General features: G+C 37.7%; 1 protein-coding gene across 26 annotated transcripts in view; it reads right to left on the bottom strand.

The window, feature by feature from the left end:
* The window catches only part of BCAS3 (BCAS3 microtubule associated cell migration factor), a 580,731-nt gene that overhangs the window by 400,347 nt on the left and 161,510 nt on the right, over positions 1 to 18,874 (bottom strand). For all 26 annotated transcript variants that reach the window (XR_014821299.1, XR_014821300.1, XR_014821301.1 and 23 more), the window contains exon 13: positions 17,732 to 17,825. Coding sequence is in view for 21 of the 26 variants with exons in the window: in XM_084985051.1 (XP_084841177.1) it covers positions 17,732 to 17,825 (94 nt within the window). In the remaining 5 variants the exon portion in view is untranslated. The remainder of the gene's footprint in view (positions 1 to 17,731; positions 17,826 to 18,874) is intronic.

The raw sequence follows: 18,874 nt of genomic DNA on the forward strand, positions 1-18,874 counted from the left end.
GGGATCAAACCAGCAACCTAAGGGTTCCTAGTTGGATTCGGGTCTGCTGTGCCACAACAGGAACTCCTGTATTCTTATTTTTCCACATTGCTGAATATATTTCTTGTCAGATGCCAGAAAAATTTTTAAACCTTATTATACTTTATGAATGTGAGATGTATGAAAAATAAATACTATTTCAAGTGTACAGTTTGATGACTATGACAAGTATATATACCTATGCAGCTACTACCATAATCAAAATAGAGAACATGTGAAAAAATTCCTTTGTATCCACCTGCAGTCCATCGCCCGGCCCCAGGCAACTCATTGGCTTTCTGTCATTGTGAATTAGTACTGCCTACTTTAGCATTTCATGTAATGAAATCACATAATATTTTGCTAAACCTATTCATTCGGGTGACAGTAGTCCATGCATTTATTTATATTATTGAGTGGTTCTCCATTATGTGAACATAGGACCATTATACATCCATTCAGAAGTTGTCTCTAGTTTTTGGCTACCGTGAATCAAACTCTTATAAAGATTCAATTGTCTCTATGTGGACATATGTTTTCATTTCTCTTATGTGAATATTTAGCAGTGGAAGTGCTGAGGCACACATAAATTCAACTTTATAAGAAACTGAGAAAAAAAATTTTTTGTTGGTTTTTTTGTTTGTTTGTTTGTTTGCTTTTTAGGGCCACACTCGCGGCATATGGAGGTTCCCAGGCTGGGGGTCTAATCAGAGCTACAGCTGCCGGTCTACGCCACAGCCGAAGCAACGCCAGTTGCAAGCCACGTCTGCGACCTACACCACAGCTCACAGCAACACCAGATCCTTAACCCACTGAGTGAGGCCAGGGATCGAACCCACAACCTCATGGTTCCTAGTTGGATTCGTTTCTGCCGCACCACGACAGGAACTCTGAGAGATTTTTCTAAAACGTTTGTATCATTTTCTTTTCCCATGAGCTCTATAATCTTGCAGCATTTGGTACGGTCAATCTTTTTAAATTTAATCTCTTCAGGGAGTACTCCATGGTTTCTTATAGTTTAAACACAACATCCTCCTTGGTTGGTGTGCTAAACAGCTCTGTGCATATTTTCTTTTGTGACATAACTGTTCAAATCTTTTGCCCAATTTACATTGTTTTGTCTATTTATTTTACATACATTAAAAGTATATTTATATTATAAAACGTAAATAAACACACACACACCTATATGTCAGATATTTTCTCCAAGTTTACGGCATTCGTTTTTTGTTTGTTTGTTTGTTTGTTTTTTCAGAGAAGACATCAATGGTTTAATGGATGAGGAAGTTCACATCTCTGAATCAAGGTCCTGGAGCGACACCCCACCATGTGCAGTGGACAGCTGACAGGACATGCGGCAGGCTTCACTGGGATGGAAGTGGGGGGTGGGGGTGGGGTTGCCCGTTAGAAGGGGAATTATGTCAGGTTGGCTCATCAGTTATTGGGCCAAACCATCACAGGGGCACATCCGTCATCACCCCTTTGATAAGAACAATCATTAGCAGGGCTCGTGGCAAGGTAAGAAAGTCAGCCCACTTCATTTCCTTCACCTTATCTTTCCCAAGAGGTTTAATGAATAGCAACCTAACGTTTGGGTTTTTGGTGTCCCTGGCTAAGAAATCTTCCTCTATCCTTCTTGGGTCACAATGACGTAAAACTCTATGTTTCCTTTTTGAAGGTTTATAGTTAGATATATGTATATATTGCTTTCTTTTTTTTTTTTTTTTTTTTTTTTTTTGGTCTTTTGTCCTTTTTAGGGCCACACTAGCGGCAGATGGAGGTTCCCAGGCTAGGGATCGAAGCTGCCAGCCTTCACCAGAGCCACAGCAATGCAGGATCCAAGCCGTGTCTGTGACCTACACCACAGCTCACGGCAACGCCGGATCCTTAACCCAATGAGCAGGCCAGGGATCAAACCCGCAACCTCATGGTTCCTAGTCGGATTCATTTCCGCTGTGCCACAAGGGGAACTCTGAGTTTTATATTTTAAATTAAGTCTATGATCAATTGAGAGTTCAATTTTTGTGTACAGTGTTAAGGAAAAGTTTATTTTTTCCCAATTGGATATCCCAGGTGTTTTATCACCATCTGTTGAGAAAACTATATTATCCCTTAAAGAATCACTGATACTTAGTTGAAAATTAAATGACCATAAGAGTTTGATCAATTTCTGGATTCTATTCCATCCACCTATGACTATACTTACCCCAAACTATAATTTCAACATTACCGTAGATTTTTCACGTTAAGTCATAAATTTAGTGAGTTTCATTTTTTTTTAATTTACTCATCTTGTCCAAGATTGATTTGACTATTTTAGATCCTTTGAATTTCCATGTAATTTTAAAATAAGCTTGTGTTGATTACTTTTGGTTTAAACATTCCCTTTTCACAAAGTTAACTACTGGTGAACAATATTAACACAAAACACTAATAGGACATTTAGGCATAAAGGTAATAAAAACATGGTTGTCTGTCATAATTGAATGATATTTCTTACCATGCTACAACATCACAACAACCAAAATGTAAACTTTTTAGATAAAGAATTATCTTGGGAAGATAAGGAAGTGCAGTTTGGGAAGATTGCCTTAACTCCTAAGTTTTTTCCCAGGAAAACAGCATATCATATAATTTAAGAGTTTTATAACCCCAAAGTCCTTAAAAAATATATGCCTGATTTCAATTAACAGATATGATAACTGAAACCCATAGACAGTGAGAAATTTAAAAGTCTAAAAGATAAAACTGTTAGCTTGTGTTATCTATAATTATGTACCAACATGCTACTGTCCTAAAAGAAACATGCGCACACACACACACAAAACCAGTACTAAATTAATGTCACAATTATTGCTACATTCATAATAAAATACATTTGAAATTGAAGTTAATATAATAGGAATTTGGTAGACAGATCAATCTGCTTTGAAGAGCTATTATGCATTAAGACTATAAGATATAATTTGGAAATTTAGGAATTTCCAAAAGAAAGCCATTTGATGTACTTCAGAGATGTAAGAAACAACTTAAAAAACTTTTCAGTGATGCTATATACTGCATTATCATAGAGGGGTGTATATGAAATACAGACACATGGTGAGGAGTCAAGAAAGAGGTCTATGAGTCGCAGATGTGCAGCTTGGCCAAATGAATGATCAAGGTCCCATGATTCATGTATTCCACAGTATATATATGAAAATATAATAGATTTAATTCAAAGTTCCAGCAAGGGAGAAACTATGTAACATGAAACAGATGGAAGATAAAATTTGGTCATCACTTGGCACTTTCATTTTGGATATATTTGCAAATGTAGCAAATATTAGGAAATGACCAAGTGTTTTTGGAAATTGGGTTTGACTACCTATCCAAACCATTTCAATGCATGACTTCTGAATTATGCTGCAGAAAGAGTATATAAGAACAATTGCTGAGGGGAGTTCCCGTGGAGGTACCGTGGAAACAAATCTAAGATCCATGAGGATGCAGGTTCAATCCCTGGCCTCACGCAGTGGGTTAAGGATCCCGAGTTGCTGTGTCTGTGGCGTAGGCTGGCAGCTGCAGCTCCAATTCAACCCCTAGCCTGGGGACCTCCATATGCTGCGAGTATGGACATAAAAGGCAAAAAAAAAAAAAAAAAAAAAAAAAAAACCCAAAACAAAAGCTATTGCTGACATATCAAACAGATTACTGGGCAGGGAGGCATACTTTACACAACCAAATTTCACATCTAAATCTATACAGATAAATATAGTGGCTTCGTAGCCCATCTAAAAGATATGATTTGAAAAAATAGACCAAAAACAACAACAATCAAAAACTCCTCAATATAAGGTAGGAAATGAAACTAGTTCATTTTTTTTTCTTTTTCTTTTTTCCTTTTTATGGCTGCACCTGTGGCATATGGAAGTACCCAGGCTAGGGGCTGAATCAGAGCTGCAGCTGAGATCTACACCACAGCCAGGGCAACACCAGATCTGAGCCACATGGCAAATGATGACATGTGGCTTGTGGCAATGCCAGATCCTTGACCCACGGGGCAAGGCAGGTGATCAAAGCTGCATCCTCACAGAGACAACACTGTGTCCTTTAACCTGCTGAGCCACAACAGGAACACTGAACCTTGTTCATTTTATTTTATTTTTTATTATTATTTATTTATTTATTTTGTCTTTTTGCTATTTCTTGGGCTGCTCCCTCAGCATATGGAGAGTCCCAGGCTAGGGGTCCAATCGGAGCTGCAGCCACCAGCCTACACCAGAGCCACAGCAACGAGGGATCCGAGCCGCATCTGCAACCTACACCACAGCTCATGGCAACACCAGATCCTTAACCCACTGAGCAAGGGAAGGGACCGAACCCGCAACCTCATGGTTCCTAGTCGGATTCAGTTAACCACTGCACCACGACAGGAACTCCGTGTTCATTTTAATACAATAATAACTTAATTTTTCCCTAGGCTGTTGCTAAGATTTTTTTGTTAAGAGTATTAATTCTGAATACTACTTAATTCGTACTACTGTTTTTACATTTTCCTTTTCATCCTCCATCCCTGCAGCCATTCCCCATTCTCATCAAAGTCAGTCCTCACCATACTGAGTTTAATATATATCCTAGGAAATATATTTATCCTTGAAAAGTATTTGGGTGGTTTCAAGAGTACTATTAAAAATATTTAATGAGGAGTTCCCATTGTGGTGCAGTGGAAACGAATCTGACTGGGAACCATGAAGATGTGGGTTGGATCCCAGGCCTCGCTCAGTGGGATAAGGATCCTGTGTTGCTGTTGCTGTGGCTGTGGCGTAGGCTGGCAGCTGCAGCTCTGATTCAACCCCTAGCCTGGGAACTTCCACATGCCGTGGGTGCAACCCTAAAAAAAAAAAAAAAATTTAATGAAAAATGCATACATATTTAATATGTGGCAAGAATACAGACCAATCTGAATGAGGAAAGTGAAATAAGCCTGAAGCTGCAGGAGGGCCAGAGTATTTTATAAGAGTGGAAAGGAGAAGCATCAACAAATAGTCAAGTAATTAACTATTTAGAAGTTTTAAAGTTGTCCTGATTAGCAAAACTTTAGTTCAATCTTGGCTACTTTGCCTGTATGTGCCTAGTTATAGATATCCTTTATCTTCTTGGGAATTTAATACTGGGTCTATATTGTTGTTATATCTGCTGCAGATAGCTATAGCGATATAGGTTTTTATATAGATTTACTTCATCTTTTTATACAATATGCAAATGCATGCATTCACATCTTTCATTATTTCATTATTAATTAAGCATCTTTTCTGTGGCAGTGGTGGCAGCTGGAGGGGCAGCAGCACCCAGGATTCATGGCTGCATCATGACTTTCATGGGCTCTGGACATTTTTGCCTTCATGGGCCACCTCCTCCATGAAAGAAATATTTTATGACTACAACTGTTGGTTTTAAATGTATATTAAGGCATTCCATTAACTTAAAAGTTGTTTTGTTTTATTTTTTTTTAAAAAAGGGAGTTCCCATCGTGGCACAGTGGAAATGAATCCAACTAGGAATCATGAGGTTGTGGGTTCGATCCCTGGCTTTGCTCAGTGGGTTAAGGATCCGGTGTTGCGGTGAGCTGTGGCACAGGTTGCAGACTTGGCTCAGATCTGGCGTTACCGTAGCTGTGCTGTAGGGCGGCGGCTGTAGCTCGGATTAGATTCCTAGCCTGGGAACCTCCATATGCCATAAGTGCGGCCCTAAAAAGCAAAAAAAAGAAAAAAAAGAAAAGAAAATGTTTATGTATCTTTTGCATTTAAAAGGAATTAAACATGTTTTGGGACCGTAAAATTATCGTGGACCGTAGGCATGGTGCCTACCTGTACTTTATGGCAAATCAAACCTGCAAAGTTCCCTCTGACTTGTATATAAGTACAGTGTACAGTACACAGTAAACACAGAGCAAAGACAATGCATTGCCCAAGGAACAGTCCATTACATGAGTAAAAGACATCATTTTACAAGATGAAAAAACAGGAGAGAAAGTCCAGACCTCTAATGGAAACATTCCCTCATTAGGAGGAGGTGGGAAAGAGGCAATGAACTCTTCGAGCTGCTTTCATATTATTCATGATAATAGTTAAGAGACTAGCGGTAATAAACCAGAAGTTTTCAGATGAGAGGAAAAATCTAAAGCCACATAATTCTATTATTTATGAGACATTATAGATGTTAACAAAAATCAGGACAAGGTATTTTTCTGGTGACTTGCTGTGACCAATTGGAAAAACCGTGCAAAAAAATTTTTTTGAACTTTTTAAATGATTGTTAACCCAAGGCCACCATCATCTTTCAATATACAGCATTTAAATAACCAGAAAAATTTCAAGTCTGTTAAAGATGCAGTCAAGCATCCAAAGGGGTACATGTTTAATCTACTTTACTAGAGACTCAATGTTCATTTTCCTCTTTTTAATGGATGGAAAAGTGATTTCCCTGCCAAGGAAGGGCAATTATTTAAAAAGTAGATGTGTTGCCCTTCACAGCTCTAGGCTACTCAGCTGGCAGAAATAACGCCTCTGGAAAGCAGATCAATTATTTACCGAATTAAAGACAACAGGTCTGTTTTAGCAATGTCAGGCTGATTGCAGGGAGTTGAGAATTTCTTCCTTATGTTTCTAATCTTCAATTTAATTAATAAAAAAAATACATATCTTCTTTGCTGCCAAATACAATATAATTAAAAATATGCCAACCCAGTATACCAAGACACACAAATATAATGTAGTTTCCACAAGATATTTTTAATTAGGATCTATTACGTCTTTCACTATTAATTACATGTGATATGCATCTGCATTTAATATAATTTGCATCATGGTACATTCCCACAACTGAGCGAGGGGGACAAATCTTGTTCAAATCAAAAGTTGCTTTTATCCAACAAATGACTAATTACATTAAATTAATGCCTTATCTCTGTCTTGGCAGAGTTTTTCCAGGATTATACTGATAGAAAAAGACAATTAATTAATGTAATTATTCAAAGTATACTTACTATCAACTATGTGAAAATTACTGGGCTAATAATACCAGACACAAAATAAAAGCTTGCCTCAAACATGGTGAAAGGATAATCTTGATGTATATAAATAAATTACAAACTAGGATGAGGAGGTTAATAATAATGAAAATGACACTGAGCTAATATTTATTGAGGTCTCATTATATTCTAAGTATTGTTTCAAATGCCATGACAGCCCTCATTTTATTTATGAGGAACTCGAAGTACTGGGAGTGATCAAAGCAGACTAAGTAACTAAGCAGCATGGTGAAGGCGGGACCTGAAATTTTATATAGGGTCAGGAAAGTCTTGCCCAAATGATTCAAAAGACAAATAAGAGCAGGGGAAAAGAAGGTTCTAGGTGGAAGTGAATTGAGATAACATGTTTAAGTAGTTGAAACAAAACAACTACGGCCAAAAATGGGAGGAAAAATGTCAATCAGTTTCAAGTAGTAAATCTGTACCTACTTTTGAACAATACACTCAATAATGTGGAAGCTGTCAAAGGGTGAAAGTATCATTAATATTTAACCCTTCTTACAAAATATTTGAATATCTTAAAGTGCAAGTAAAAAAGAAAATAAAGAAAATTAAATTTTTTTTTAAATGGAAGTAAAATGGAGTATGATGCAACAATCATACCTGAAGTGCATAATCCAGCATTGGGCTGTGATCACATAAGATTTTTTAAACAAGAGTAACTGAATGATTCTCGTGCACATTATTATAGATTAAACGTTTATACAGCCCCAACATTTCTATATTGAATTGTTAAAAACCCAATGTGGCTGTATGTGGAGGTGGGGGTATACGGAAGTAAAGTTTAAATGACATCCTAAGGGTGAGGCTCTGATCTGATAGTATTAATATCCTTGTAACAAGAGACATGACAGACCTGGCTCTCCTCTCTCTCCCTGCTATGTGAGGATACATCAAGAAAGTGGCAAGTTTGGAGGGATTTTTTTTTTTTTTTTTTTTTTTTTGCTTTTTTTTAGGGCCGAACCTGAGGCATACGGAAGTTCCCAGGATAGAGATGGAATCGGAGCTGCAGCTGCTGGCCTACACCACAGCCACATCTGCAACCTGCACCACAGCTCATGGCAACACCAGGTCCTTAACCCACTGAGCAAGGCCAGAGATGGAACCTTCGTCCTCACTGGATACTAGTTGGGTTCATAAACCACTCAGCCACAATGGAAACTCCCAGCAATTTGTTAGTCAGGAAGAAAGACCTCACTACAAAACATTGGTCAGAAGCTTGATCTAAGACTTCTAGCCTCGATTTCTGTGAGAACATAAATTTCCGTTAAGTCTATATGGTACAATGTTCTAACTAATACATGTACAGAGGTTATTGTTAAACCGAGCATCGCAGAGAACATGTTACATGCTCAAATGACCAGCAAAGAGGCTTTTGGGTTGGATTTTAAAATCAAATGAGGCTCTACAACCAAAACAAACTGAGCACAATAGCAGGAGGAAAAAGAGTCCAAGATAGATGAAGGTGAGGAGAGCTCAGCAACCTTTTGAAAAACTTTCAATGGCTCCATTTGAGCTGGCACCACAGATTAGAAAACTGCTCCCACAAAAATACAGCTCTAGGAGTTTCCATAGTGGTTCAGCAGAAATGAACCTGACTAGCATCCACAAGGACGAAGGTTCGATCCCTGGCCTGGCTCAGTGGGTTGGGGATCCGGCGTTGCCATGGGCTGTGCTGTGGGTCGAAGATGCAGCCCAGATCCCATGTTGCTGTGGCTGTGGTGTAGGCTGGTGGCTACGGCTCCGATTAGACCCCTAGCCTGGGAACCTCTGTATGCCACAGGTGGACTCTAGAAAAGTCAAAAAAAAAAAAAAAAAAAAAGATTACTAATGCCAAAAGCTGTGAACAAAGAAAGAAAGCTGACAGTTGCTGAAAGAAAAAATAACCATCAAACTACACTACCACATCTAGTAGAAATATTCCTCAAAATTATGGTCAAAATACAGATACTCTCAGTCAGAAAAATGCTAAAAGCGGTCATCTTAAAAAGAGAGAGCGAGAGAGAAGTCATCTTCATCAGAGAAACTGGAAATGGCCAACAGAAGTACATTATCAAGAAAAGTGTGAAAATAATTCAAAGGAGGAACGATAGTACCAAAAAAATGATGAAGTAGCAAATGAACAGGGAAAAACCATGACCTAAACTTGATACATTATACAAAAAAAAAAAACAAACACAAAAAGGATCATAAATTTAAACATTAAATATAAAACTAGAATACTATTAGAAAATTACATAGGAGAAAATCCTCAGGCCCCAGACTGTCGACTATTTCTTAGGCATGAACACAAAAAACACAACTGACAGAAGGAAAAAAAAATCAGTTTGACAAAAGGAAAAGAATTTGCTCTGCTACAGATGCTGTTAAAAAGATAAGACAGGAGTTCCCGTGGCAGAGCAGTGGAAACAAATCTGACTAGGAACCACGAGATTGCGGGTTCAATCTGAGACCTCCATCAGTGGGTTAAGGATCCAGCACTGCCGTGAGCTGTGGTGCAGTTCAAAGATGCGTCCCAGATATGGCGTTGCAGTGGCGTAGGCAGGCAGCTGTAGCTCCAATTAGATCCCTAGCCTGGGAACCTCCATATGCCATAGGAGCAGCTCTAGAAAAGGCAAAAAGACAAAAAAAAAAAAAAAAGAAAAGAAAAGAAAGAGAGAAAGGAAGAAAGGAATAAAGAAAGAAAGAGGATCTGGTGTTGCCCAGAGATGTGGTGTAGGCCTCAGACATGGCCACACACAACCCGTGTGGCTGTGGCTGTGGCTGTGGCTGTGGCTGTGGTGTAGGCCAGCAGCTACAGCTCCGATTTGACCCCTAGCCTGGGAACTTCCATGTGCCACTGGTGCAGCCCTAAACCCTGCCCCCATCGCAAAAAGAAATCAATTGAAAAAAAATGAACAGAGCCTCTGAGATGTGTGGGACACCATCAAGGTGATGAATCCACAGTAGTCCAAGAAGGAAAGAAGAGGGGGAAAGAGGCAGAAAGAAAGAAGGACTGAGAAGTCCCAAATTTAATGAAAAACACTTAGGGCAGTGAAACTATTTTGTAATGGTGGACACATGTCACCATCAAAACCCAGAGAAAAATGCAACACCAAGAGTGAACCCTAAGGTAAACTATGGTCTTTGGTTGATAAGAATGTGCTCATCAATTAGAAGAAAATGATCACTGTGATGTGGAAATGTGGATAGTGGGGGAAGTTGCGAGGTGCAGGAATAGGAGAATTCAATTTTGCTGTGGACCAAAAACTGCTCTAAAAAATCAAGTTTATTAACTAAAAAAAAAAAAAAAAAAAAAAAAAAAAAAAGGTTCCCTAGAAAATGTTACTCATTGTGTATCTAAATAATTGAAAGCAACAAACTTACACCACCCATATTGAACCCACCCAGATCTAAGCATGAGTCCTCTCTGGCACTTTTAACCAAATCATAAATGTTGCCATTAAAATATTTGTTTTAATTCGGGACTCAGAGTCACAGCTAATAAACAAGAATGGGAAAGAGAAATTGAAAAACAAACTGAATGCAGCTGCTGAACTACAAGTTTCACAACTCTATTTAATGGCATCCCTTAATTTCTGTTCTGAATAGGTCCCCTCAAGTCTGAACTGCATGCCACCCAGTCAAACAACCTACGTTTTCTCCTTAATTCACTTTGCAGCATGATTCCATCATGCACATTTTCCATTGTTTTTAAAATTTCTCAGGAGGCAGACAACATTCCTGGTTTGATCTTGAATTTTGATGTCCATATTTTAATAAATATGACCTCTAAATAGAGGTATAACAGTGATATATATACAGGTAAACTAGTTCGAGAAAATCAGGTTTAAAAACAAAAAACAGGAGTTCCCGTCGTGGCGCACTGGTTAACGAATCCGACTAGGAACCATGAGGTTTCGGGTTCAGTCCCTGCCCTTGCTCAGTGGGTTAAGGATCCGGCATTGCCGCGAGCTGTGGTGTAGGTTGCAGACGCAGCTCGGATCCTGCGTTGCTGTGGCTCTGGCGTAGGCCGGTGGCTACAGCTCCGATTCAACCCCTAGCCTGGGAACCTCCATATGCCGCAGGAGCGGCCCAAGAAATAGCAACAACAACAACAACAACAACAAAAAAAAGACAAAAAAAGACCAAAAAAAAAAACCAAAAAACAGGCAATCCACTTTTCTGGTATGTTTCACTTCGCTTACCTTTTTAAGTGAACTTCCCTATGCCTGTTAAAAAGTATTCCAACAAGCACTATTGGCTGTGTGACATACCCAATGAAAAAGGCTTTAACCAAATAGAGAATTGCTAGAGCATCAGTTAAAATGTGAATATAAGTAAATTTTGAAATATATATTGCATATATATAAGGAAAAACTGGGGTATTACTGGAAGATCTCCAAGTTTTATTTATCTTTTTGTTGTTGTTGTTCTTTTTTGGCCACCCCGAGGCATATGAGGTTCCCAGGCCAGAGGTCATTATCTCAGCCACAGTTGCGACCCACCCTGCAACTGTGGCAATGCCAGATCCTTAACCCACTGTGCTGGGCCAGGGATCAAACTTGTGTCCCAGGGCTCTAGAGACACTGCTGATCCTATTGTGCCACAGCAGGAACTCCTACAAGTTATATTTTGAAAAGGATCAATTTAAATTAAAAAAAAAAAACTTAAGTGCAGGAGTTCCCTCATGGCTCAGTGGGTTAGGATCTGGCATTGCCACTGCTGTGGCTCTGGTTACAGCTGTAGTATGGGTTCAGTCCCTAGCCTGGGAACTTCTACATCCCATGGGCAAAGCCAAAAAAACAAAGCCAAAAACAAAAACAAAAAAAAGCATGTTATGGCAAGGGCCATTTAAATTAGATACCTTTATATGAAATAACAATTAATCAAAGCTCAGTAGCTAACAAAAATAATTCAGCCAGAGAACAGAAAAGGGCCTCATCTTATAAGAAAATTTACAGAGAGTTTAAATTTTGACAGAAAAAACTTTTGATTTCCCAAAAATATTACAATAAACAGTATTACATAAGTAATTACATGAAAAAATAACTACTCAAATATTCATGAATATACAAATGGTAATGAAGCCTCTTGCCTCAAATATTTTGTATGTATGTATGTATGTATGTATGTATGTCTCAATCCAAGATTGTTAGGATAAAACAAGAAATACGATACTGACACTAGACAAGGAAAATAAAATGCCACCTAGAAATGAGCTCGCATGGCTGAGGCCAAAGTGCCTTTCTCTAAGAAGTCATTCAGCTCCTGAACAGCTAAAACAAAATCAAAATTAAAAAACCATTGGGAATTGAATATTTTATGCACATAAACACACACACACACTTGTTCCTACTCAAGAAATACATATTCTGAATGGCAAAAATAATCAGAGCTGAACAGTAAATAATTCAAATGAACTGTAAGCAATTGCATGATATGCCCACCAGCTTCTACAAAAGATTTTGCAAACCAATTTTGTGAGTGCTTGATGAATTAGGAACACTCCATTTAATTCTAATATTTAAACAGATATAAAGCATTTATAAAATTTTGCAGAAATGACGACAGAGTGAAAAATAAATCTGCCACATGATAAACTGATCAGTCCACAGCACGGCCTCTTCTTCGAAATCTGTGTCAAATATCCTATATTTTTCTTGCCTCATTCATTCAACCAATATTTATTTATATACCTGGCACTGAATCATTATTTCTGAGCTAATCATCTTTTGGTTCCAGTTTAGAATTGACTTTCTTTGGAAGAACTTTCCCCCAGCGTAAAAGACCAAAAGTTAATACTCATATGCTAGCACTCTGTCCATACCCCACAAAGGACCTGGCTTCCTATTTTTATAAGTCCCTATTCCACCAGCAGACTCCATGGGTAGGAACTGAGCCAGGTAAAGTGAATGAGAAATGCTGTCTAGCTTCCAAAGTGTTGAGCTGAAATGGGGAAAGTCATAAAAGCATAAATAGCACGTTTTAGTGCTATGAATCTTTTCAGCAATATGGTGAAGCCTAGGAACCTCTTTCCTAGAATAATAATTTTTAAAAGATAACATAAAATACTTAGAATTATAAAAATTGATATATGGCAGATGGGCTGTTTGTTAATATATTAAAATATAGGCTCGACCATGATTTTGAACCGTAAGCATTATCTAGATAATTATATAAATAACCTCAAAATGTCCACTATACTACTCATAACGTCACAAGCAAGCTAATAGTTCAGTGGTTTACTGTACAAATTCATAGGGGAAAGAAATTTTCATTAGAGGTTAAAGAAAATAAAGATGTAATTTTTTTTCCTTTCGAAGTTCACATACTCTGAATTTCACCCATGGACCTCTCAGATCCAGGTTAAGAAGCCTTTTGTTAGATTCAAGAAGACATGTGCGACATCCTAAAACTCATAACATAGTTCTCTTAAAATTATCTTCCCTCCAAGAAATTCCAAGATTTGGTGTGAGACTGAATTAAGAACATGACAGTACAATAAACTGTCAACTTACATGTATTAAAATGTTATATACACACAAAAGAAAAGATCTGTGAAAGAAGTAACTGGGTAAATTGGACGTCCTAAAAATTAACTAATCTGATCTTCAAAAACTCTTTCAGGAGAATGAGAAGACAAACCATAGGTTGGGAGGAAACATTTACCAGATTCATACCTGATACAAGACTGTTTTCCAAAATACACAAAGAACTCTTAAAACTCAACGATCAGAAGTTCCCATTGTGGCTCAGTGGTTAACGAACCCAACTAGTACCCATGAGGACAAGGGTTCAATCCCTGGCCTGGCTCAATGGGTTAAGGATCTGATGTTGCTGTGAGCTGTGGTCACAGACATGGCTCAGAGCTGGCTTTGTTGTGGCTCTGATGTAGACCAGCAGCTGCAGCTCTGATTTGACCCCTAGCCCCAGAACTTTCAGATGCCTCAGGTGTGGCCCTAAAAAGACAAAAAAAAAAAAAAAAAAAAGACAAAAGACAAAAAAGGCCCCATTTTAAATGTGGATAAAAGATATTTTGAACAGACAGCTCAACATATAAAATATACAGACGGCAAATAAACTATGATATGTCCAAACAACAGAATATTATTCAATGCTAAAAAAGAAATGAGCAATCAAGAAAAGACACAGAGGAGCCTTAAATGCATATTAGTAAGTGAAAGAAGCCAATGTGAAACAGCCACATGCTACATTTTTCCAACTCTTTGACATTCTGAGACCATGGAAACAGTAGAAAGATCAATGATGGACAGGCAGAGCAAAGAGGATTTTTACAGCAGTGAAACAACTCTGTACAGACGGCTCCATGTCATCATACATTTGCCAAAACTGATCAAATGTACAACACCATGAGTGAAACCTACTGTCAACTGGGACAGAGAGGTTAGCAAGGGAAACAAATATTTAAAGAAATTATTACTGAAAGATAAATTACATCACAGTTTTACAATTAATGTGCAGGGAACATACAAAAAGTATGCAAGTACAGGACCTACTGTATAGCACAGGGAACTGTATTCATTACCCTGTAATAACCTACACTGGAAAAAGTCTGAAAAACAATATATATCTGTGTGTGTATATGTAACTGAATCACTTTGCTATACACCTGAAATACTGTAAATCAACTATACTTCAATAAAAATAAATGAAATTTGAAAAAATTTTAAGTATAAAAAATATCAGGAGTTCCTGCTGTGGAATGGGATTGGTGGCAGCATCTCGGGAGCACCAGGATGCAGGTTCAATCCCTGGCCCAGCACAGTGTGTTAAGGATTCAGCATTGCCACAGCTGTGGCTTAGGTCACAACTGCAGCTTGGATCTGATCCCTAATCCAGGGCAGCCAAAAAAGAAAAAAAAAATTTCAACCTTCTCATTAAAACAAATTGGGGAGTTGCAACGGAAATCAAATGGAAAATGTGTACCAAAATTATGAAATTGGAGTCCTGTTGTAGCACAGTGGAAAGAAATCCAACTAGGAACCAAGAGGTTTCGGGTTTGATCCCTGGCCTCACTTAGTGGGTTAAGGATCCGGCGTTGCTGTGAGCTGTGGTGTAGGTCACAGGTGGCTCAGATCCTGCGTTGTGGTGTAGGCCGGCGGCTACAGCTCCGATTACACCCCTAGCCTGGGAACCTCCATGTGCCAAGGGTGCAGTCCTAGAAAGACAAAAAAAAAAAAAAAAAATTATGAAATCACAGAAATGTACTTTTTTCTAGAACGAACTGCTCCACAATGACAGAGGAAACTACAACATTTTATAAGTTATATAAGATGTTCTTATTACAATGGAAATTCATACACAGGAAAAAATACAGCTTCAAAAGTCTGAAGCACTCTATGGCAATATGAAATATACATTAATACAGAGGAGAGTTGACATAACAGATGGACTATCAAAATGAGTCATACTGGTTACTCCAAGTGGAGTGCTGTAAGTGACATAACTTCCAGACTGTTTCTTCAAATTTAACTTAATTCCCACAACATTCAGAGCATTTCAGTAAGTCTTTGTCTTCATTAATTAAATCAATTCTACTCATCAACAATCCCTACAAAACCCTCCTCTCTATCAAAAATGACTACGATAATAGGAAGCTTATTCAAAATACTTTTTCTTCTCACCATCATTCTTTATCTGAAAAGATGAAAAGAAGGGGAGAAAATGTGTCTTACATCAATTTTAACTAACAGGATCATTTCTGCAGAATAAAATAAAAATGGCAGTTACTTCAGAGTCATCTAAGAAGGAAAATACTGCAAACTTATGAAGACTATTTCAGCTCTGAAAGCAAAAGAGCAATTTTATGTATTCGCAAACAAAGTATTTTAGGTCACGATGCTATAGAAAAAAAATAATGTATTGGGGTAATAAAAAAAAGATTTTAAAAAAAAGGATTTTAAAGATGAGTCCAAGGGAATGGAATTCCACCAATGGAAGTATTAAAATAATTCCTAATTATGAAAGTGAGTAATTAAAGAGAAAGTATTACACATTAACCAAGTCTCTTACATATAGGAAAAGTGGTCCATTTCTGGTTGATGAGAGAAAACTCTTTTTTAAAATAGAACAGCATTAATCAATGCTGAAAATGTGAAAGAATCAGAAAAACCACCATCCTACAGCCTTCTACAAATTTACTTTGTAAAAAGTTCTTTCAGGAATGAGGTGAAAATAACACTTTACAGATTACTTGCTAATCTCTATAAAACAACCTATCTCCAAAACACAGATGTTTGATGGGTCACTAACTTATTCATGTGATCAAACATAGTATCATAAATTGCAAGACAGCCTCATATAATGTGTCTCCAGCCGGAATAAAATGATGTAGACAGTTAATACTTAGGAAGTTTTTTAAAAATCCTTAGCCTGAATGTATTTAAAAGCCTCTTCAGGGAATGAAGTAAACATTATTATAATGAAAAGAAATATGTGACAAATGCAGAATATGGATAAGATAAATGGTCTGGACACTGCAATTTAGGGGGTTAAAGGTGAAAGCTATAAATTGGATTAAAAGAAACTAAAGAGACTTAACAAAATCTAAGGAGTAAATAATTAGGCCTTGACTCCAAGCAGTTACAGAACCTATTTTTGAGACAACTGGGAAATTTTTTTATTTAATTTTTATTTTATTTCATTTATTTACTTTTGGCCACAGTGCACACTGGCTTAATGTTGGATCCCAGTTCAAAGACCAGTTTGGACCTGGAATGCTTGGAGTCCTAATCACCAGACCACCAGGGAACTCCCTAATTTTTATATTAGAGTTGATTTACAATGTTGTGTTAGTTTCAGGTATACAGCAAAGTGATTCAGATGGGAAATTTTAAATTATGACTTGGGTAATAGATAATATAATGTGTTAATTTTCTAAAAATATTTGGTTAAGTACAAGAAAGTCCTTATTCTTAGAAAATGCATGCTTAACTTGTAGTGAGTGAAACTGTCATCACATATTCAAATAGTTTAGCAAAATACACATACACATTGTACTAAAATGTGAATAACCTGTTTAATCGAGATGACAGTACATAAGTCACTCAAAAAGAATCTTGAAGTTACAGAAAAAATGCTATTTAGGAGTTCCCAAGGTGGCTCAGTGGTAACAATCCTGCCTAGTATCTATCCATGAGTACGCATTTTCCATCACTTAGTGGGTTAAGGATCCGGCATTGGCATGGGCTGTGGCATAGGTTGCAGACGCACTCAGATCTGGTGTTGCTGTGGCTGTGGGTAGGCCAGCGGCTACAGCTCTGATATGACCCTTAGCCTGGGAACCTCCATGTGCCGTGGGTGTGACCCTGGAAAGACAAAAAAAAAAAGAAAAAATGCTATTCACATACACACGTAGTTTGGAATATTAAAGTCTTTGTCTTATTGACACTACAGAGATGAATGCAATTCAACAGCACTGTTTACCTGTTATCTACCGCTAGTATTCAATCACAACGTCATTCAGAGTAAAACTAATCTTTGGACAGTTTCAATTTTTATGATAAATTCATTCAATAACCACTTACTGAAAACTACTTATTTTCTAATATACACTAACACATACAATTCCTCTCTTCCCTTTCCAAATAATTAGTTGTATAGCCCATAATATAAATGGAAAAAAAAAAAAGGACATACCACTTGTATTAAAAGCCATACAGCACACTGGTTTTTCATGAGCAGGGAAGTGGGCCACGATGCCATCACTGTCAGAATCCTCACTCACAAGCACCTTTACAAAAAGAAAGAAGGCAAATGGAAGTTAACCATTGAGCTTGAAGGTATATACACAGCTATACCACTACACCCCTGACCAAATAACATGCTTCTGCTACATTAGAGATTACTCCTCGTAACATACGGTGAGAATGTCATGTCCGAAATAGGGGGAAAATATAACATTCCCTCAACAGATCAATTGTATAGCCTCTAAAAACAGTTGGTTTGACTTGACTGTAAATGACAGAGACTATCCTGAAGCATAGTTTCAGAAAAAAATCAAAAAGCATAAAATCAGGTATACAGAGCTTTATCTAAAAACAGGAACAGGAGTTCTTATTGTGTTAGGTATGGCCTGCTGAAAAATCCTTGCTCACAGAGTTCCCACTGTGGCACAGTGGAAACAAACCCAACTAGCATCCATGAGGAGGCAGGTTCGATCCTTGCCCTTGTTCAATGGGCGAAGGATCCGGCATGGCCTTGAGCTGTGGTGTAGGTCACAGACACAACTCAGATCCTGTGTTGCTGTGGCTGTGGCATAGGCTGGCAGTTAGGGCTCTGATTTGACCCCGAGCCTGGGAGCTTCCATATGCCATGGAAGCAAAAAATAAATAAATAAATAAAGTACAACAGTTGTGGTCTTTAATTTCTGGTTTTTAGATGGACTACTTCAGATATGCAAAATAAAAGGAAGAATTTAGTATTTGTTCTTTTCTGAGTGGTTTATTTCCCTGAGCACGATGTCTTCAACGTTCTTCCATACTATTACATGTGAAAGATATCCTTTTTTAAGGCTGTGTGATATTATTACACCATATGTATTCACCACATTTCTCTTTGTCCATTCATCTGGTGATAGACATTTGGACTGCCTCCACCTCCTGGCTACTGTGAATAATGCTGCAGAGAACATGGGTGTGTAAATATCTCTTCCAGATACAGCTTTGAATTATTCTGCATATAAATGAAGAAGTGGGATTACAGAGTAATTCTATTTTTAATTTTTTGAGGAACTTTCATACTGATTTCCATAATGGCTGCATCATTTTTACATTCCCATCA

This window comes from Sus scrofa, chromosome 12 (assembly GCF_054392235.1).
Source record: "Sus scrofa isolate SSC_HxYL_T2T_F1_AM1 chromosome 12, Sscrofa_HxYL_maternal_Yorkshire_Landrace_v2.0, whole genome shotgun sequence".
NCBI lineage: Eukaryota > Metazoa > Chordata > Mammalia > Artiodactyla > Suidae > Sus > Sus scrofa.